The 23021-nt window shown below is 39.8% G+C and overlaps 1 protein-coding gene across 1 annotated transcript in view; it reads left to right on the top strand.

Annotated features, from left to right (window-relative positions):
• CTNND2 (catenin delta 2) overlaps positions 1-23021 on the top strand; it is a 935284-nt gene that overhangs the window by 559584 nt on the left and 352679 nt on the right. Inside the window, exon 9 of the mRNA XM_079915963.1 lies at positions 4012-4267. Coding sequence (XP_079772089.1) covers positions 4012-4267 — 256 coding nt within the window. The remainder of the gene's footprint in view (positions 1-4011; positions 4268-23021) is intronic.

Raw genomic sequence — 23021 nt, 5'->3', positions numbered from 1 at the left:
CTTCTGTTGAACCCTACTTTATATTCCATCTCCCAAGTTTCTTCATGTGCCAGAGTCTTGTATTTTATTCTGTTCTCCTTTTTTTCCATTGTCAGTAAATAATGCATGTAACCATCTATCCTCATCAAAATAGAATGTTTGCTTTTATTAAAAAGGATCTCCCTTCCCTTCTTTCAAACAAAATACAACACATAAAACATCTTTTTTTTTTCCCTTTACGCACTAGACCTTTATTTGTGTAGCTCTTCGGAAAACAGATAATTTCATGAGCAGAGTGAAAAGGCGAAGTATCAGGTCAACTGCTGAAGAGGCCACTTTTAAAATCTCCCCGAAGAGGCTACTTTTAAACTCTCCCCAAGGAGACCAGCAGTGTGATTCATTGAGTTGGAAGAGCTTATTGAGGGGAGAGGGGGCTGTTTGCAGAGCAGGTGAGAAGAGAGAGGAGTGTTTACAGAGCTGATAAAGCACCTTTTACTTCAAATGTTTGCCATAAGAAAGTTCAGTTGAATAGAGTAATCCTCCAAGGTGGGTGATTTGGTCAACTGAGCTCTAAAACTCAAATGAGAGCAAACATAGGCCATAACGTCGTTTCGGGTTCCTCCGTACCATCTTGCGAACAACCCGAACGCACTTTTTGGCCAACCGAGTATAACAGGACAGAAATTAAGGGAAAATTTGTGTTAAAGAAAAGTCTTTTAATCGTGTGAGCGGTATCGGCTTATCTGTATTAATAGAGAGCCACCGTCTGCATCAAACACACCGCAGTCTGAACAGGCAAAAAGGGAGAAATCAGTGTTAACGTGTTGAAATCAGTCTTTTACCTCATGCTTAAAAAAGTAGAAAGTATTACATTGTTACATTACCGATGGCTCGTTTGAGATCTCTTCGTTTCTCATGCATTTTCTTCTATATGATCATATAACCTACCCTTTAAAATAGTGTATTTTTCTCCCCATTTGTATTGCTATTTTGCATTATTTTCCTTGCATTGATCAGTCTCTAATTTATTTGAATTTGACAGTATCAGTTTGAGTTCTAATTTTATATTTTGAAATTCTCATCGGGTACTCTATTTATTGTGACCTAAAAAAGTTGAAACTTATGGCTTCAGGAATGATACTTCTGAAAGGCCATTTGTCAAGTGACAGAAATGTGATTGCGATTTTTTTTTTTTTTTCAAATATGATCTTTCTGGAAGTTGTTTACCCGTCTTAAATTTCATAGTCCACTCTCTTTTTTTTTTTTTTTTTTTTTTGCGGTATGCAGGCCTCTCACTGTTGTGGCCCCTCCCGTTGCGGAGCATAGGCTCCGGACGCGCAGGCTCAGCGGCCATGGCTCACGGGCCTAGCCGCTCCGCGACATGTGGGATCCTCCCGGACCAGGGCACGAACCCACGTCCCCTGCATTGGCAGGCGGACTCTCAACTACTGCGCCACCAGGGAAGCCCAAGGGATTGCTTTTCTTAAACTGCTCGTTATACTATGTTCTTTTTTCTTTAATACCTTTTTTTTTCCCCCTTTTTCCTGGCCGTGCCACGTGGCTTGCAAGATCTTAGTTCCCCGACCAGGATCAAACCTGTGCTCCCTGCATTGGAAGGGCGGCGTCCTAACCACTGGACCACCAGGGAAGTCCCTATTCTTTTTAAATTTATAGTCCTTTGAGAGTTTCTGGTGTGGCTAGTTAGCTTGTTTCCCTTACCTATATTGTCTTTTTTTTTTTTTTTTTTTTGCGGCACACGGGCCTCTCACTGTTGTGGCCTCTCCCGTTGCGGAGCATAGGCTCCGGGCGCGCAGGCTCAGTGGCCATGGCTCACGGGCCCAGCCGCTCCGCGCCATGTGGCATCCTCCCGGACCGGGGCACGAACCCGTGTCCCCTGCATCGGCAGGCGGACTCTCAACCACTACGCCACCAGGGAAGCCCAATATATTATCATTTTTTTAACAAGAGTGTTTCTTCACGTTTCATTATTAAATCCTGATCTCTGCCATTTTGCCCTCCCTTCCTGTTAATCACTATATCTAATGTATGAATAACAAATAATTTTGCATAGAAAAGGATTTTTTTCTGATATTAGTAACCCTTTTCAGCAAGCTTAAGTGCAGATATTTAGTTCCTGAATGGAAAACATGCATTTATCTGAAAAATGTCAGGTTATAGTTAGTTTTCCCCGTTTGCCCTTGATTTGCTGGCTGGCTTTTCACAACTCTTCTAGAAAATGAAATTGTGTTTACCTCTTTGCATTTGTTCTTCCAAGAGCATGGTTATGCCTGGCCTGAATTTTTAACCCCTGTCCCCATGACATAAAGCACATTGTTCATAAATTTTAAAACATGACTTTTAATTAGACATGCTTGTAAAATTTTGGAGACAATCTAAATGCTCCATAAATTGCCTAAAGACGTAAGACAGATTTTCTGGTTGTGAACTTAATGCTTATTAGTCTAATCCAATGACTTTGAAACTTAATCCATCAGGGCAGCCCTCATCATTTCGAAATACTGCTCTTCTGGGAAAATAGGCACTTTTTGTTTAGAAAGTTTTCTTAAATATTTTTCTAGTCTTCACCATGTCACAGTGCCTAGTCTCCTAATTTTGGTTATTATAAGATTAAGTATTAAAAGTTCTTTGGAATGAGAAGCCCTGAACTCTGTTAAAATCAGCTCTCATATTAGGATATGTTTCTCCAGTTCACTTTGCAACTTTTTGTCATTCCGACATGATATCCTTAACTTTTAACATTAACGTTGTTTCCTCAATGTGACATAATTTCTTTTGTATTTGATTTCACATATGTCTTCTAATGAGAGAGAGGATAAAATAAGCTCTATCACCATCCACTATGAAGCTCTCAGAAAGTCCGAGTTGTGGGGTGTGATTCGTAATCGGAAACTAATTCCACGTAGAGCTTGCATGGTAAACGGCCTTATCTAGACACTGGCTGTATTTGGGATATATTCCGATCTACAATGCTAGAAAGTAAAGGTGCTATCTAATATCGATCATGGCTAAATATCACAACAATTAATAACAGGTCGCATTCTATTAATATGGAAGATGCTATTTTCATTGTATATGTCAACTAAACCTTAGACGTCAAGTATTTCTGAGAACCAGATAAAAATAATGACAGGAAACAAACTCCAAAGAACCCAGGAAGGAAACAAAAAACTGAAATTCAGTTTGGAAATAGTCAAACCAATTTTAGTAACTGGTGTCAAATCTTCTCCAAACAATTTAGGCGTATTGAAAAGATGCAAATACTTCTGGAAAAGCCAAGTCAGCTTCTTATTTTGTTTGTGTTGCAGTTGGGCAGGTCTTCATCTCCTCTCCCATGCCCACCCTTCACCAAATGTATTTGTTACTATGACAGCTCAACTTGAGAAAGAGGCATATAAAACTCCTGTGGGTGTTTGTTAAACTTTACAAGAACTAGGACAGTCCTGCATTTAATGCTCGAGTACTAACTATGGACCTGTGTTCACCTCCACCCCCATGCATACACATCCTCTCACGTTGCCTTATTTTCTTTTATTTAGGAGAAATTAACCACATTACTAAATTTCTTTCACACCCTGAATAGAATTAATGTAACATCACCTGAGCGAGCACTTTCTGAGTTTTCTCAACCTAAACAGTAAAGAAGTCACTGTACACGACTCCTTAGAAGATGTTCCTTACATTTCTTCTGGGTTTTAGCTCCGCACAGAGTTTACATTTCCGATTAACAAACCTTCTCGTGGAGGTTGGTAAGCAGCAAACACACCGCAGATGTGTTTTTGCCCTAGAGTGGAAAGGTTTATTCCTGAAATAGCATGCTAATTATCACTTTAATGGGTAACATCGAATGTGTTAGTTCAAATATGACAGAATTTTTTTTTTTTTATTCTTTCAAACCCTTGTTTTTGTTTTTGTTTTTGTATGTGTGTAATTTTCCCCCCTGCCTAGACCTGGTTAACCGTTTCTGTGAGCAGGTCCTCAATTTTTTACTTTGTCCCTACTTTCCTGTCCTAGCCCCGTCTTCCCCCGGTGTCGACTCCGTCCCCTTGCAGCGCACAGGCAGCCAGCATGGCCCGCAGAGCGCTGCCGTGGCCACCTTCCAGAGGGCCAGCTACGCCGCCGGCCCAGCCTCCAGCTACGCGGACCCCTACCGGCAGCTGCAGTATTGTCCTTCCGTCGAGTCTCCGTACAGCAAATCCGGCCCTGCCCTCCCTCCCGAAGGCACCTTGGCCAGATCCCCGTCCATCGATAGCATTCAGAAAGATCCCAGGTGGGTATCAACCTTTTTCTCTTCCCAATCACTGCTAAAGAGGTTTTTCAAACCAGGCCTTGTTACTACATGATTTCTTTTTGCGTCGCGTTATTGCCTCCATGTCACTGGCTGAGTATGAAAGTGTTGACTTTGGTTGGGTTTTATAATCTTCTGTTTGATTTGGAATATTGGTATCGATCATGGATCCCTAGTATCTTCTTGGTTCAACAGCAAAGACGATCTTTTGATCAGAACATTTGTAGGTGCTTGAAGGTTTCAGCTATTTGATGAGATGTTGAACAATTTTCTTTCATGCAGTAGAAATGGAGGATTGGGGGGTTATATCATTTGACTTCAAATACTGTGGTCTAGGTATTTTCTTGTCTTAGTAGAAGCATGCTTTGTCACGCTGTATGTTTCCATCCATTAGAGTGGAAAGTGGCACACCTACCAGGTTATACTAAAAATTGGACATTTAGAAAACCCTTATTACCTTCATTTTTGTGTCTGAAAATAAACATGAGGCTGAAGTTGATTGGACATTGATTAAAAACTTGAATATAATATATTAAAGAAATTGTTATTATTGAGAAGTGTTTCTTTTTTGCTTTCTTTTTTCAACAGTGGTGAGGGATTTAGTGATACTCTACTTCTGAAATTGGAATTGAATTCCTGTAGAGTTCAATGATGTTTTATTCATAGACATTTGAGTTATGCAGAGCCCCATAAATACATAGCTGCATCTGTGAATACTATAGATACATCAGATTCCTGGTATGTCTTTGTAACGGGGCATGTGACTTGAATCTGGCGGTAAAATTCATCTCAAGGAATTTTTGGATATTTTCTCTGATAGAGCACACAAGTGCATGTGTACTATATTGAGGGGTTTGCATAGATTCTTTTGTAAAAAGAAATCACTTCTACATACATAAAAGGCAGACTGGGACCATTTTACCAAATGGGACCATTTGGTATTCTTTGAGATCGCTTCTTTAGCACCATTCAAACCTGCTTGGAGGGTTTATGTTAAATATTATACGTGGTAGAACCTCCATTGTAAAGGTGAATTGTAATAAGTGCTCACTGTTAACTACTAGAAATAAGAAGAATTCTTATACTTACATTGTCCGGCATCCTGCTTCTCTAGATTTTCAGTCGAAACAGGGATCTCTATCGTCTTGGTCCTGCAATCTGCCCCAGATCCTTCAGTATTCTTGGCATGTGTGGGTAGAATGTTCTTCAGATAACAACACCTCAACATTCTCTATTTCTTTCTTTCTTCAATATTTATTATTTTTTTATTCAAGTATAGTTGATTTACAATGTTGTGTTAGTTTCTGCTGTACAGCAAAGTGATTCCGTTATACGTATATATGCATGCTTTTTTATACTATTTTCCATTATGATTTATCCCAGGATATTGAATATAGCTCCCTGTGCTCTACAGTAGTGTCTTGTTGTTTATCCATTCTATATATAATAGTTTGCATCTGCTAACCCCAAACTCCCAATCCATCCCTCCCCCAACACTCTCTATTTTTAAATAATTTTTCTAGACATGCTATTGAAAACATGTAGAAATAGAAGCAAACTCCTAGGAAATGCTAAATAGAAAAATACATAATTGGATTGGCATTGCTTTATTGAACATTGTTTACTTAAATTGAGGCTAAGCGTTTAATCTTCAGTGGAAAGGTTTTAAAATTTCATATTAGGGGAATTTGGCTTGATAGGAACCCAAATTTATGTTTCTCTAGCTACAGCTTCGCTTCTTTATTTTATACTGTGTATTAAATGCATTTTATTTTATTAAATGGCATAGCCTTCTTATTTTATGTTACTGTCACTTTTATAGCCTTTTTTCTTCTTTCAGTGTATCATGGCTACTATCTTTTTAAGTTATGGATTATGTGACATATATTTATTGAGTGCCCACTATAAACCAAAAAAGAGAAACACCAATAAGAAATGTTAGAATGAATAAGAGTATACTGGCCACTGACCTTTTGTAGGTGTGAACTTATATACAACTCAGTGTTATAGGAATTACAGTTTACTATTTTATTTTTAAGAATGCTAAGCATTGGCTTTAAATATGTGTTAATTCTGAAAAAAAAAATCATACCACCATCCTAAGGTCAGGTATAGAATCAAAACAAACAGAACGAGATCTAGAACCAGAACTGAATTATTATGGCTTAATGTAAAAGGAACTAATAATAATAACCTGGCATTATGCAAAATGGGTATATAAAATACAATAATGCCTTTCTTGTAGAGTTTTTTTTTTAATAAAGGAATATGTCAAAGTGTTCAGATTTAATTGAGACAGCCCAAATCTAATCTAAAATTCTAGTCCACAATCTAATGCTTCTTTTATGATAACATCTTTGCATCTTCTTTTGAATAATGAATTTTGGTTCTTCCTAGGTGAATATTACTAGAACGGGTATCTTTTACTTTGGGTGTTCAAAATTGTTTTTTTCAGCATTATAACTTATGATTTAAACTTTTCCAGCTTTTAGATTTCTTTCAAGCTTCTATACATACATTTTTGAAGAGAATTTGTTAAAGTTTTATTTATCATTAAATACCAGACCGTGTAAGCCTCTTTGCCATTGCAAACATGTATTTATAGCACATTACAATTCTCAAAGCACTTTTCCTTACATCTTTAACTTAATTCTCCTTTGTGGGAGAAAACTGATATCCCCATATTTTGTGCCTTAAATAAATGGAGAATTAGAATAAATGACCTGTGGGTACACAGGCTAGAATCCACACTTCTAGGACACGAGGCACGTATTGGCATGGGCATTTATATTTCTTTATAAAAAATAAAATGGAAAAGGAAAGATTATACTCACATCTTTTATGATTTTCTTGGAGGACGAGTAAATGGTAGCACCAGTTTTCTGTGTGTAGGAGTGAGTGAAGGAATGAAGGAAATGATACAAATTGTCTAAATAGGTCTGGTCTCTCTGATAATTGCTTATGAATATGTGGTCTTTGTTTTGTTTTTCCTTTCTTTTCTCTTCTACTATCTGCCTATCTGTCTTATTGCAGACCAGTATCTTTTCTCTATTAAGGAGCTTCAGTGAGGAGTTTTCAAGCAAATCATCCATTTTAAAATAAGAATCAAGGTAGCCCCAATTCAGTCATTAGACTTGAAACCAGAAACTCCCTGTTATCTTTTTTTTTTGATATTTTGATGACATTTATTTATTTAGTTAGGCTATTTTATTTTATTTTTAAAATTTATTTATTTATTATTATTATTGTTATTTTTTCGGTACGCGGACCTCTCTCACTGTTGTGGCCTCTCCCGTTACGGAGCACAGGCTCCGGATGCGCAGGCTCAGCGGCCATGGCTCACGGGCCCAGCCGCTCCGCGGCATGTGGGATCTTCCCAGACCGGGGCACGAACCCGTGTCCCCTTCATCGGCAGGCGGACTCTCAACCACTGCGCCACCAGGGAAGCCCTAATTTATTTTTTTTAATTGAAGTATAGTTGATATACAGTGTTGCATTAGTTTCAGATGTACAGCAAAGTGCTTCAGTTATACATATATATATTCTTTAAAACAATTTTTAAAAATTTTTTCTAAGCCATAGGATATGAAAGGATTGGTTCTGAAGGATTAGGTTTCTCTAGCTTACTTGGCTGAGTCATACGGATCGGGGCAAAACTTTGGACTCTTCACTTTTAATTGCCCCTGCTGTACTCCAGCAAAGAATGCACAGAGACCTTTTATGAAAGGAGATGGGGGCTTCCCTGGTGGCGCAGTGGTTGAGAGTCCGCCTGCCAATGCAGGGGACACGGGTTCGTGCCCCGGTCCGGGAAGATCCCACATGCCGCGGAGCGGCTGGGCCCGTGAGCCATGGCCGATGAGCCTGTGCATCCAGAGCCTGTGCTCCACAACGGGAGAGGCCACAACAGTGAGAGGCCCGCGTACAGCAAAAAAAAAAAAAAAAAAAAAAGGAGATGGTAGGATCTGATTGCCTTTTTAAGTCAGCAATCACTTTGAAAAAAAAATTTATATATATAATGTTTGCTTTACAGCCACGTTTGCTGAGAACTTTTTGTTAATTGCATGTTCTCTTCCATAAAATGTGAATTTCTTAAGAATTATCACAGCTAATACGTTGTTGGTACTATACCAGATATTGAGTTTTATACAGTGCTTTTAAACATGTAGGCCAAATATAAATCTTTAAATTATATGAAAGGACTCATCCCAACTCAGTGATGTTGGGAGTGATAAGTCATAGCATCCTTATTTTGAAAATGTGATTGATGAAATAACCAGAAAAAAAGCAAGACTAATGTACCTGGTGTACGAATGATGCTATAAATGTTCTTGTCTATATAAGAAGAAAAGTTATGGCTAAGACATTTACTGACATAACTTAATGTGTAGGTTGCAGCATGAATGGCATCTTTTAATCAAGTTGGATTAATCCCTTTTCAGGGTATTGTAATCGTTGATGTAAACTACCTCAAAAGCAGTTTTTCAAGGCTGATAAAGGAATCTAACTTACTGTAAACATGATTCACAATAAAATCCTATCTTCTTTTTGTTATGCAGTGTAACAGAGAAATAAATGCAGTGACACATCTTTATGCTGAATTTGAGCGCAAATTAGCAACTGAATTTTCAGTTGGCTCTATCAAACTTGTTCTCCATGTTTTGTTTCAATCCCCAGTATTTGACCAATAATCTAAAAATATGCACTTTTAAGGAATTACCTAGTGTATTACTAAAATTATTTTATTATTGGATGTTGTATTAGTATATATTATTAAGTAATACTGCTTATAAATATCATTAGGTAAACCTAGGTTAAGAATGTTTTCCAAATGCTGGGTTTTTTTTTCATTGCTTACCTGCCCACTCTATAACCACACATAGCATATAGTGAAATGAATGCTCAGGAAACAAAATATATACAAAGATGCTTTTTTAAAGGTGAAGATTTAAAAACTATTTTTAGAGTCTTTATTAACATTTAAAGTGCCATTATTATGTCATTTAGGTAACATGTCTGAAGTGTTTGCAATAAAGCAGTCATAATATTCTTCCTGGTTCAGTTACGGGGTGGTGAACCTCTGGGGAGTTTGTTTTTCACTTTAATTGTTCAATAATCATTTATTTAACTGGGGAAATGTCAGAGGGGGAAAAATACAGCATCTGCAATTTAAAGACCCTCAGTGTGAAGAGCACTTGGACGTCATTTATTCAGTTAGGCCAAGGGCAAGCCCAACAATTGGCCATTCAGTCTCTGTTTGAATGCCTCTCGAAATGGGCCACTCACCATCTCTTGAAGCATTTTATTAATTTCTTGAATAATGCAAGCCTTGTACACTCATTTATATTGAAATCTTCACCCCTTGTAAGTTCACTCCCTGATCTTGTTTCTGACCTTTGCAGTCACGTTAGAATATGTCTTTCCCTTCTTCAGAGACAGCCCTGAGGACAGTTATTACTCCTCCCCCAGTGCCTTCTCAGTGAGACTTTTTTTAATTTATTATTTTTTTTATTGAACTATAGTTGATTTACAATGTTCCAGGTGTACAGCAAAATGATTCAGATATCTATATATATATGTATATATATTCTTTTTCATATTCTTTTCCATTATGGTTTATCACAGGGTACTGGATATAGTTCCCTGTGCTGTACAGTAGGACCTTGTTGTTTATCTATTTTATATATAGTAGTGTGTATCTGCTAATCGCAAACTCCTAATTTATCCCTCCCCTCCCCCCTTTCCCTGTTGGTAACCATAAGCTTGTTTTCTATGTCTGTGAGTCTGTTTCTGTTTTGTAAATAAGTTCATTTGTGTCATATTTTAGATTCCACATATACGTGATATCAAATGGTATTAGTCTTTCTCTGTCTGACTTACTTCACTTAGTATCATAAGCTCTAGGGCCATCCATGTTGCTGCAAATGGCATTATTTCATTCTTTTTCTTAATGGCTAAGTAGTATTCCATTATATATATAAAATGAAATTTTATATATATATATATATATATATATATATATATATATATATATAATTTTCTTTTTAACTTAAATGAGGGGCTTAACATTCACTTCTTGTTGGGGGTGATTCCGTTATGTGATACTTCAGATTCCAGTTTTGTTATCCAGCATGATTATTATAATGCACTGCTCCTGCCACTTGGAAATATGAAAAGCACACATATATGTCCTCAGCGAGGTTTTATCAACACATGGCCAGAGCTGGGCAGGGACACAGCCCTGTAGCTCTCATTCCTTTAAACTCTTCCCTCCAGGTCCATCTGAAGGCACATATGTTCTCGGTGACTTTTCTGGGGAATATTGTAGGATGAACTCTGCAGGTGCAATGATAGCATGTAAAGAGCTTCATTCTTTAAGGAGCTTTTAAAGGTATGTGAGAGAGAAAGGTATATCCACAAATGACTGTAGTGCATTGGGTAAATAAGACAGATGTGATAGAAGTACAGAGGCGGAATTGAGTGGTTGGCCGGAACCTTTAGGAATAGTTGATATTTACATATGAAAAAATGGGAGAGAAAGCTCTCTAGTTGAAAAGAAAGGAGGGCTGGAGTCGGGGGTGGTGCCTGTTTGAAGTACTCCAGCCTGGTTGGGCTGGGATGGGAGGGCAGCTGTCCACCCACCGAGTCAGCAAAAAATGTTAGCTTGCATCTCTGTATGCGGATTTTTTTACTTATAAATTATGAACATGGTATGTTAATTTCCTAGGGCTGCCTTGCCATGCAAATTACCACAAACTGGGTGGCTTCAACCAACAAAAATGTATTCTCTTACGGTTGTGGAGGCCAGAAGTCTGAAAAATCACGGCCTGAGCAGGGTCATGCTCCCTCCAAAGGGTCTGGGGTGGCCCCGCCATCCCTTGAATGTGGCTGCAGAGCTTCAGTCTCTGCCTGTGTCTTCACTTACACCTTCCTCTCTGTCTCACGTCTCCCATGCTGTTCCTATGAAGACACCAGTCACTGTATTTAGGATCCACGCTAATCCAGGACGACTTCGTCTTCACCTAATTACATCTGCAAAGACACTATTTCCAAATAAGGCCATATTCTGAGCTTCTGAATAGATATGAATTTTGGGGAGATACACTAACTCAACTAACTACACGTTTCAGTGTACTGTTATACTATTTACACTGTAAAATAGATGTGCACTAAAGATAGAACTTGAAACAGGGGATGTTAAAGATAAAACACCACAATTAAAAGCTTTTATTTCAGTTTACATTTTTAAAATTTCTTTTATTGAAGTATAGTTGATGTACAATGTTGTGTTAATTTCTGCTATACAGCAGTGTGATTCAGTTATACATATATATGCTTTCTTTTTTATATTCTTTGCCATTACGGTTTATCACAGGATATTGAATATAGTTCCCTGTGTTGTACAGTAGGACCTTGTTGTTTATCCATTCTGTGTATAATAGTTTGCATCTGCTAATCCCAAAGTCCCAATCCATCCCTCCCCACCCCCTCCCCCTTGGCAACCGCATGTCTGTTCTCTATGACTGTGAGTCTGCTTTGTAGATAGGTTCATTTGTGCCACATTTTAGATTCCACATATAAATGCTATCATATGGCATTTGCCTTTCTCTTTCTCACTTACTTCACTTAGTGTGATAATCTCTAGTTGCATCCATGTTGCAGCAAATGGTACTATTTCATACTTATTTTACGACGGAGTAATATTCCATCATACATATACCACATCTTCTTTATTCATTCATCTGTCAATGGACATTTAGGGAGCTGTGAAAGACCAGTATACACTTTTAATCATAAAAACCTTTCTTTAGGGATTCCCTGGTGGCACAGTGGTTGAGAGTCCGCCTGCCGATGCAGGGGACGCGGGTTCGTGCCCCGGTCCGGGAAGATCCCACATGCCGCGGAGCGGCTGGGCCCACGAGCCATGGCCGCTGAGCCTGCGCGTCTGGAGCTTGTGCTCTGCAACGGGAGAGGCCACAACAGTGAGAGGCCCGCGTACCGCAAAAAAAAAAAATAATAAAAAAAAAATAAATAAAATAAAATAAAAAATAAAAACCTTTCTTTAGAAAGAGCAATATGGTTGAATGTGTTAGATCTGAGTATATTATCACTGTTTCTGCTGGTTAACGTGGCTGACGTTCATCCCTCCGGGTGTGGATAGATGGGTGAGCATAGCTATTTTCTTAGCCCTTGGCCATGCTTGAATCATTTTTGCTACCTTGTTCGCATCGGGAGGGTTAGTTTAAAGCTAGATCGTATAATCTAAAACTTCACATGGACCGGCACACATCAATAGCAATAAGGAGCCCTAGTGGTCAAATTAGCAAGGGTGTGACTGTCATCCTTGCTGTGTTGTGGCTTCCAGGAAAAAATGCACCGTCATCTGAAATGTGGGCCCAGTGAGAGGGCCAGTGCCAACCTGTGGAGAATGATCGTTCTGAATTGCTTTATTCTGTTTGGTTAAGTAAATAAGTAGAATTTCAAATGTTCTCCCCTCTCAGCCCAGGTGATGATCTTGTGCAGCCCTGCAGTGCAGGCTCTCATCCACCACAGGAAGAGTAGAGGAGGTCTGGGTTGTAAAGGGCGTCTAATACCCAGGGGAAAGGATTCTCAGCAAGTCATGATTCCAGGTGTGATGCTCACCTGCTCTGTCTTCAGCGTCCGTGTATGTAAAGCGGAAATGATCAAAGCACCTTCCTCATGAAGTTGTTGTGAGATGACAGGTGTTCAGACCTCAAGGTCTTTGGGGCGTTTCCCGGCATAGGGAAGGGTCCACTGTCGTCACCACTGCCTCTCTGCTGCCAGCACAGCGCCTGCCTTCAGGAGCACCTGTGGCCCAAGCCTCGTGCTGAGAATGGCACTTGGGAGTCAGAGACGTGGAAGAAGCGGATGAAGGCACAGAGGCCGTGTGCTGCCGAGTGGCAAAGACCGGGGAGCAGATCCTGGGGGGATGCCCTGCTGGGAGGCCAGGGATGGGAGGGCATCTGGGGAGGCCAGAGCACAGGCCAGCAGGGGCGGCAAGGAGGGAAAACTGAGACCTGGGCCCTCACGACCAGGAAGCAGAATCGGAAGATGGAAGGGAAGACTCCAACTGCAAAAGGATTTTGTTTGTTTTACAAAAGCCTCCTTTTCAGGATTCCTTTTATCAACTGAAAGGAAAGCAGTGTTTACACACAATACTTGTCTGTGCCCATCTTGATTCTCCCAGAGCCCAGATTACTCATTTTGCCGTCTGTCTTCTGAATCCCTCGTAGGAGTGAACAATTGCATTTCTAAAAGAGCGACTCATTTGTAATACTACGCCCTCACCTCGTTTACACCAAAGCGGGTTCTGGCATAGGGACCTTGGCAACATCCCAGATGCATCCTTCTACCCAGGGTACTAATTAGTTGGTTAATGAGTCATTAGCAGATACTCCATCAGTTGTGATGGTAGAAATCTCTGCTTTGTGTTTTTCTGGTTTACAGGCTTTCCTCCTGAGAACCAGCCCCGTCCTTCCCCTCAGTCCACATGCTTTTGGTAAAACAGGCTCTACCGCAGGTTCAGAAGGTGAGCCTGTAGCTCACACCTGGTCCAAGAGCCACCCACTCATTGGGGCCTCCACCCACTAGCCAGACCCCCAGGGGTGCAGAGGAGCCTGAGAAAATCAAGTCCCTGCTCTCGAAAGTGGGCCACTGGACTTTCCTGCCTCATTTAGGGCAAAAAGCCAAATCCATGCTACCTGGAGCCTACCACGGGAGCAAAGGCTGTTGTACACCCTCCCCTTCTTCCCAGCAGAGTTCCCCCTCCCCTCCCCAGCCTCTCTGAAGGTGGCCGTGGTGATCCTGGGTTTGGTCTCCATTATGAAGCCAGGAATATTTGTCTTTGGTCACTTAAGTTGTGTCTCTAATGATCTACCCGTGTGTCTGTCATATATCCTGATGCAGTCTTTCCAGAACTTAACGTTAACCCCTCTATTTAAGGCCAACTACACTCATTCCCTGTTTTAGGAACAGAAATAGCATCTTTCCCCTGATTCAAAGCAACTGAGAAGTTCCATTCAATAATTTAATTATCATGAAATCTTTACCCAATCTGTTTATAGGAGAGATGAACTCTGGTGACACCATTTAGCATCAGGGGACCACCTCAGATCCCTAGAAGTCAGAACTCTGAAACATCAGGCAACTTTAGTTTTAATATTAAGGTCCCCAGTAATGATAAGTACAATGATAACATCAAAATAAAGATAATTGATGGTTTACAGGAATGGCATATTGGATTCCTAAGTAAAACAAATAATTAGTTTGCAGTGTTGTTATCAGCCCTTAGTATATTACTTTTGCTAATAATTCATCTTACTTCCTGCCTTAAGGTTAATCTCTGTTTTCTCACTGATAACCAGGTTCATATGTTTGTGTCTGTGTGTTGTCTATTGGACTTAGATGTTCTCATACTGAAGAGAGAGTAGGATCTTGCAGGTGAAGTCATTCTTTGACAGGCATTTAGGATGAAGCAGAAAGCTAAGCTACAGGTGGGAGGGAGGAAATAAATCTCTCTCTTCATCTTCCTTGTGAAAGAAATGATCAGAATATTGAAGAGCCCAAAAGGAGTGTGAATATTAAAAACAGTGCTCCTTAGAAACAAGCTGAGAACCAAAAATGAGGCAGCCTCTTTCCTTGGTTTCTCAATGAGGGTTAGAGAGGCCCACAGACCTGGAACAGAAGCTCCTAAATCTCGGGGCTCCATTTTGGGGTCTCTGCCTCTATTTCCCGTCTGCGTGCTCTCCTTTCACTTCCCACTTGATGCTTTCTAGAGTTCTGGGAAATGGTTTGAAGGAATCAAAAGAAGGGTTTGTGCTTCAGAAGGGATCAAAGGAAAGTTCTGTGGGTCCAGTATTGAATAAGATTATAAAAACAGACAAGAGCATCCCTCTTCCCCAAGGTTGGTTCCCACGAGTTGGACCCCCCCCCCCCCAGGAAAAAAGAGAAACCAAGAAAATCCAGGGTGACAGAACTGGCTTCCTTGGTCAGTCATTCCTCAAGGACTGTCTCCTTCTAGGGGGAACCTAGCCAGCCCTACATTTGATTTTATTAAGGAAACTGGCATCTACATATAGGCCACATAGATTATGTGTATACATATATTATGTGTGTATATGTACATAAATAAACTATCTGTTAATCAGCTCTGCACACAGTTACCCAGAGATAAGATCTGCAAAACTTACGTAAGAACTTGATTTTTAATGCGACAAAAGACACATAGTAACAAGGTATTGATTTTGCTTCTTGTCTGTTTATCCATCAGTCTGCTTTCCCAACTTCTGTGCTTTGCTTTTATTTTGTTTTACCATTTTAAAAGAGTCATTCTAAATAGGTTCCATTCTTCAAGTCCATGTTGATAGAATGTTGAAAACTAAAAATATAAATTCACAAAATGAGAGAAACGCAACATTTGTTTTCCCTTCAGAAATCCCAGTAGCTGTGAGAATATTGGAAAGCACATCCTGGCTGTTTGTTTCCGTCTTTAATCAGCATCTACATAGTTATGCTCAACCTTTTGAAATTATGTCCTCTTTAAAGGGCTCTATGCTTCTCAGAGAACATGACCATATTATGAAAAGAATTTCCTTTCTTCATTATTCAACTTATTTTGCTGTAACTATGGAAAGCCAGTCTCAGTCTGTCCTCAAAACCTCCCTGTTTATCCTACCACAAGCGAAAATCTGAAATCCCCTTTGGTCATTTCACACACAAACCAGTTTTAATATTTTTCTGGATGGCTTAAGTCACTTTTCTTCACCATCTGACTTTGAACATTTAATTGAGGACCAAAATGGAGCATTCAGAACTTTTATTGTCTTACAAGGCAGGTGGTAGTTGACTGTCAGTTTGTAACTAATGGAAATTAATTTCCAGCGCTTCTTGAGATGTTTTGCAGCTAATAGAGCTCATTAATTTAGAGGCACTGACATCTGTAGAGAGAAAGTGAGCATTTTATAGTAAGAAAAAGTACATTTGGAACTGATATTTCCATTGTTCATGATACATTATAAACCTAGTAACTTAAATTCTTTCATCTACTGAAGATCATGTTCAACTACCTTAACTGGTTTGCTGAACTGAGTGTGTTCTAACATCCACTTAATTCTATAAGAAGAGTAGAAGCATGGGGAAGGGGAAGAGTAGAAAGAGAAGAAGATATCCAGTGGGAAATCCAGTGGGCGGGGTTCCTGCAAAACAGAATATTTTACGTATTGAAAGGCATCTCATCAAGTGAGATGCGACATGTGTCCTCATTCTTTTCGTTGTTTTACCTTTTCAGTTTTCTAGGGGCATTTCGCTCTGTGCTTTGCTCTTTCGATGTGCCTATTGCTTAAAATGTCATGCTAGAACAGGGCCCATGGGCCACCAGTTTTGGAAGCTCTTAAGAGCTGAAACCACCACACCAAGACAACTCTGATTGTGTTTGATAACCGGGCCGTTTGCCTAGAGGCCCCAAAAGTGAGGGCCTCCATCTACCCTCAGCTGCTCTGTACTGACAGATGCTACAGTGAGCCCCCAGGGTGACTCCCCATGACTGAAATGTGACACAGTGATTCCCAACATTTTTGGAATACAAACACTAGTTCCATTCCAAAAGCCATGAGGGTGCCAGCCCAGGGTAGCTGGGCTTTTACTTTGCAGATAGTCTTCTCCAGCCTTAGCCTCCTCTTAGCACACAGGAAAGGCAGACATGAAATAACCTTGGAATATAGGACAGTCTTTTCAGTTGCATAAAGGGGCCCCTATGAAAAAAAATCAAAGTTGGTTTCAGACAAACGTCTGGGAACCATTGGCTTAGAAGCCACAATGTAGCAGAAATAATTTCTCTGAACAGGTGGGTAATGTAAAATTAGCTTAAGATGCTCACTATTATTCCAGTGAATGTGAAAAAGAAATCCTGGCCTTTTACCTTATTCTCTTTGCTTGTGTATACTGGGTTGTTTTTTCTGTTTTTGTTTTTAATTTTTATTTTTTTTTATTGCAGTATAGTTGATTTACAGTGTTTCAGGTGTACAGCAGTGACTCAGTTATATGTATATGTATATATATATATATATATATATATATATTCTTTTTCAGATTCTTTTCTATTATAGGTTATTACAAGATATTGAATATAGTTCCCTGCGCTTTTCAGTAGATCCTTGTTGTTTATCTATTTTATGTATAGTTGTCAGTGTCTGTTAATCCCAGATTCGAAATTTATCCCTCCCCCCCTTTCCCTTCTGGTAACTATAAGTTTGTTTTCTATGTCTGAGAGTCTATTTCTGTTTTGTAAATAAGTTCATTTGTATCATTTTTTTTAGATTCCACATATAGGTGATATCATGAGATATTCATCTTTCTCTGTCTGACTTACTTCACTTAGTCTGATCATCTCTAGGTCCATCCATGTTGCTGCAAATGGCATTATTTCATTCTTTTTTATGGCTGAGTAATACTCCATTGTGTATACACCACATCTTCTTTATCCGTTCGTCTATCAGCAGACACTTAGGCTGCTTCCATGTCTTGGCTACTGTAAATAGTGATGCTGTGAACATTGGGGTGCATATATATACAGTTTTGAATATATTTGCTGACTGACTAGAATTATACATTTCTTCTGAATATTTTCAAGTTTTTCAAAGCAGTAATATTCTAAAATATTAATCATTTCTGAAAAATCTCCAAATATTTAGCCTACTTTATATAATGAGCAGTAATAAGGTTTGTAGTAGGTGGTGTCCAAGATGTCCCCGATCACACTGTCATCTGGTGCTCACACCTTTGTGGGCCCTCTCTCACTCTGAATCAGAGGTGGCCTCTGTGACCAGTTCAACATCCTAAGGCTCTCAGCATCCCAGTGGAGAGGTCTGCATGGGGAAGAACCAATTGGCCCACCATGTGACGGAGCCACTTTCAAAGCAGATCCCCCAGTGCCAGTCAGGCCTTTGGGTCTTCCAGCTTAGATCCCAGACATTGTGGAGTAGAGACTAATTGTCCCTGCTCTTCTCTGTCTTGAATTACTGCACAAAGAAGCCATGAGATAATTAATGATGCTTATTGTCTTTAGCCTTTGAGTCGTGGGATGATTTTTTATGCTTAATCTGACTGGTCATCTCACCAAGGTAGTTGGCCTTTCCTTCCAGTATCTTCTGTGAATCCCCCTTTCCCCTTTTCTTGTTTGAACCCAAGCATCCATCAAAGGGTGAAGGGATAAACAAAATGTGGTCTGTACACTGGATTGAATATTATTCAGCCTTAAAAAGGAAGACACGTGTTACAACATGGATGAGCCTTAAAGACGTTATGATAAGTGAAATAATCCGGATATAAAAAGACAACTCCTGTATGATTCCACGTGTATAAGGTCCCTAGAGTAGTCAAAAACAGAGAGACAGAAATTAGAGTAGTGGCTGCCAGGGGCAAGGAGGAGGAGGGAGTTGGGAAATTTGTGTTTAATGGATAGAGTTTCTGTTGGGGATGATGAAAAAGTTCTGCACAGGGATGGTGGTGGTTGCACGGCAGTGTACGGCGAGCTGTAGACTTAAAAATGGTTGAAATGGTAAATTTTGTTATGTTTATTTTACCACAATGAAAAGGAAAGAAAATAAAACAGCCAGCTAAAGGCTGCCCAGGCACTACTAATAGACAGAAACCAAGGTCATCTGGAGGAGCAGCAGATGGGACCATGGAGAAGAAGAATGAATGGAAATGGCTCCGGGGCTCTTGAACGTAACCCCTTGCAAAACAGTGCCTTCCACCACTTTGTGGGAAGCTCTGGAGCCCATTTGTAAGGAGAACATACTCAGTGTCCTATATCATTTATTACTTGCCAGATATGTTACCTAATATGAGCTCTTTAATCTCTTGCTAACGTTTTCTTTTCTTTTTTTAATTTATATTGGCACATCGTTGATTAACAGTGTTGTGTGAGTTTCGGTGTACAGCAAAGTGATTCAGTTACACATATACTTTTAATATGCATAATATACACTTATACATAGATATTTAATCTTATGATTAAATAAAATAATATATTATAATCGTATATTAGCTAATGTATTAGCTGTAAGACTCACAGTTAAAATCATGAATGTGAAGGAGCTTCTTCAATTAGATGGCACAATATTATTCTGTAGAATAAAACTAGTTATTAATATTATTTGAGAAATACTACCTAAGGGTTATAAGTTTGAAATGTTTTCATTCAGTCATTTAACAAATATTTATTGGGTACCAACAGCCAGCCAGCACCCTTTTGGACACTAGAAACTTTTGGATAGGAACGATGAGGTAGGAATATTAACCAGGAAACAAATAGGAAAAAATCTCATTTGAAATCATATAAACTTAAAAATAAATCAAATTTAAACAAAAACTATCTGTTACAGTTTTATTAAAAATGTCCCTTAGTAACTGGTTATACCAGCTACCACATAATTCTATTTTAATAACCTCAGGAGCTCCTACTGTGGTTTTTGCTTTCAGAGCCTAAGTTCTATTTCATGGCTTCTCCTGGGGTTCGTTTTCCCTCACGCAGAAGATGAAGGCAGTAACTCAGACCTCAAAGGTCCTAAATCAGAAAGCCTGCAACCAACACAAACCAAGCAGACAGAAAAGAAAAAGCGTCCCATTTCTCCCAGGAGCCAACAGACCTCCTATTCCTGTCTCTTCTTGACAAAAAAGTCTGCTGTATTTCAAGCCAGGCTATTTTATATCAGAAAAGAAGTCATTAAGATAAGTGGCAATTAACATCTCTACTGCAGTAAAAATGCTTCTGACTTTAAAGAAGAAAATGTAAAACATAGGCTCTTTTAGATAAACTACCATGTTTCTGCAGGGGGCCTTCCAAGATACTTGCTGGGCTTTGTTTTGAAGATTATTGAAACGTAACCAGATTTAAATTCACCATAAATCAGCGTGAAAGAAATAGGCAGTACTGCTAATATTGTCAAAGTGGCCATTAGGAGCACAGAATCTGGGCGTGTCTGTGAAGCAGCGTGCACGCTCACACACAGGCTAGACCTGCCCTGTTTAAGTAACTGCGAATCCTTGATGACTATAAATTTTCATTTGTATCCATTAGAAAGGAAAGGAGTTTCTGTTTGATTACCCTACACTGTTGCTTTAATAAAAAAGAAGGCAAAGCATGCAACATATAATGAGACCCTTAGGTACATCTCCATAGAACATACAGGTCATTCAAGCCATACCGTCTACTGAAGCGCTTGTATGTAACATGCAGCATTAGCTCCCTCACTGCAATAAGCACTTACAAATTGCAAGGAATAAAAATGCCCTCTGGTTACCTCAGTCAATAGGAGCTTGTTGTAAGTTTCCAGAGGGGTATGAAAGAGACAGGAAGCTGTTTCAGCAGCCCCAGCTAGGCAGGTCTCATTGAAAACCAGATCACAGTTCTGGATACAAAAGCTGCTTTGGGGCCCTGGCAGGAACTCCCGAGCACGGCCCTGAGAAGTAGGCATTTGCTGGGGCCTCCTGCAGAGCTTTGGGGTGTGGGGCCTCGGCCACTCTGCCACTGCCCCCTGTCCCCCTCTGACCCCCTTCCCTTCTCCTTCTTGTCTCTTAACACCGACTGCCAGGACTGCCCTGTCTTCTCTCTGCATCTCTCTTCAGTTGTGTGTCACTCTACAGTGCCTTGAATTCAGATGTGAATTCAAGAGGGCTGCAATGTGTCTCCTCAAATTCATATGTTGAAGTTCCAACCCCCAGGACCTCAGAATGGGACCGTATATGGAGAGAAGGTCCTTGAAGAGGTGATTAAGTTAATGAAGCCATCAGGATGGGGCCCTAATCCAACAAGACTGGTGTCCTTATAAGAGAAAAGGCCATGTGAGGACACGAGGAGAGGGTGGCCGTCTGCAAGCCAAGGAGAGAGGCCTCGGGAGAAACCAGACCTGCTAGCACCTTGATCTTGGGTTTCTAGCCTCCAGAACTGTGATAAAATCAACTTCCAGCTTGTGGTTTTTGTGATGGCAGCCCTAGCAGACCAATGCAAGAGGCTGTGTTTGGAGCTACCGGTGGGTGTCCAGGGTAAAACACATTGTATGGCGCTCTTAGGCAGAGCTGCCTTTGGTTCAGCGGGAATCCCAGAGGTATTCAGCTGTGGTGAGATTTTACAATAATCTAGTTATATGTGTCCCCAGAGGAGGGCTTTTGGGGGTACGATTGCCACTCTCAGAAGGCCCCAAAGGAGACAGTTTACCTGGCCAGTCATTTTGCTCATATAGATGTACCTTTTCTGAAGATGATTTTTTTTTAAATAAATTTATTTATTTTTTGTTTTGTTTTTATTTTTGGCTGTGTTGGATCATCGTTGCTGTGTGCCAGCTTTCTCTAGTTGTGGTGAGCAGGGGCTACTCTTCGTTGCGGTGCGTGGGCTTCTCGCTGCAGTGGCTTCTCTTGTTGCAGAGCACGGGCTCTAGGCACGCAGGCTTCAGTAGTTGTGGCACATGGGCTCAGTAGTTGTGGCTTGCGGGCTCTAGAGCATGGGCTCAGTAGTTGTGGTGCATGGGCTCAGTAGTTGAGGCTCACGGGCTCCAGAGTGCAGGCTCAGTAGTCATGGTGCACGGGCTTAGTTGCTCCGCGGCATGTGGGATCTTCCGGACCAGGGCTCGAACCCGTGTCCCTTAAGTTGGCAGGCAGATTCTTAACCACTGCGCCACCAGGGAAGCCCTAAAGATGAATTTTGTATAGTGTTTAAAATATCACATGTAGGTCCACATGTATACTTTATCTTCTGTAAATTTGAAAAAGTTTGTGTAGTTTATGGAAAATGAGATTCCAAATCAAAGAGTAGTTTTACTAATTTTACACGTAAACCATTAAACCTATGACCAACCTCATATAATAAGTCACTAGTGCTTTGATAAATTGGTCATACCCACTTATGGAATGGAATAATTTCTACAAAATAATCACTGTCTTTTCTGTTTCATTCCATCAGTTTTAAAATCACTGAAATAAAGTATCTCGATCCACCACATTTTGAATCTTATATTAGACTATATCTTTGTACTTAAAAAATTACAAATGCTAAAATGACCAAAACTTACATTTTCTAGCTCCTTCTCTAGAGCCTTGTCATCCAAACTGTGGTCCAGGACCTGGCTGCTGGTTAGAAATCCATTTACTGCATGAGAATCTGCAATTTAACAAGACACCAAGGTGATTTCTGTGCACTTGAAAGTGAATCACTGATCTATAGTGAGAAACATCTTAAATATCACATCTGGTTTATTGCAGAAGTTAGAAATCAAGCTATGACATTAAGATGTTAATCATATTTGACCTCGCAAGTGTGCTTTTTATTGTATTGGAATATTAGTGGCATAATAAGGCACTAGGATCATTTGACTTTTGCTGTAAGAGTTTTCTCTTACTTGAAGAAAAGTCTGAATTTAGGAACCCACGTGTTCAAAATATATAGTTGATCATATAATCAACAAAATTTAAAGTCGCCTTTCAAAACGTTGCAGCATGAATTTGTAAAGACATAATTTACTTTAAAAAATTTTATCACAATATCTATTCCCCTTCTTTTGTATTTTTGCAATAATTGTATCATATCTTTATTATTTGTAGCTTTTTTTTTATTCATGTGATATGTCTTGGTCATCTTTTCTGTCAAAATATGTAGGCTGACTTTATTCGGTTAACCATTGCATCCACAGTCTAGGTTGTAACACAGTTTACTTCACCTCCCATG

The sequence above is a fragment of the Stenella coeruleoalba genome, assembly GCF_951394435.1.
Source record: "Stenella coeruleoalba genome assembly, chromosome: 3".
In the NCBI taxonomy this organism is placed as follows: domain Eukaryota; kingdom Metazoa; phylum Chordata; class Mammalia; order Artiodactyla; family Delphinidae; genus Stenella; species Stenella coeruleoalba.
The sequence above is the reverse complement of the archived record's forward strand: the minus strand, read 5'-3'. Positions and strand labels throughout refer to the sequence as shown.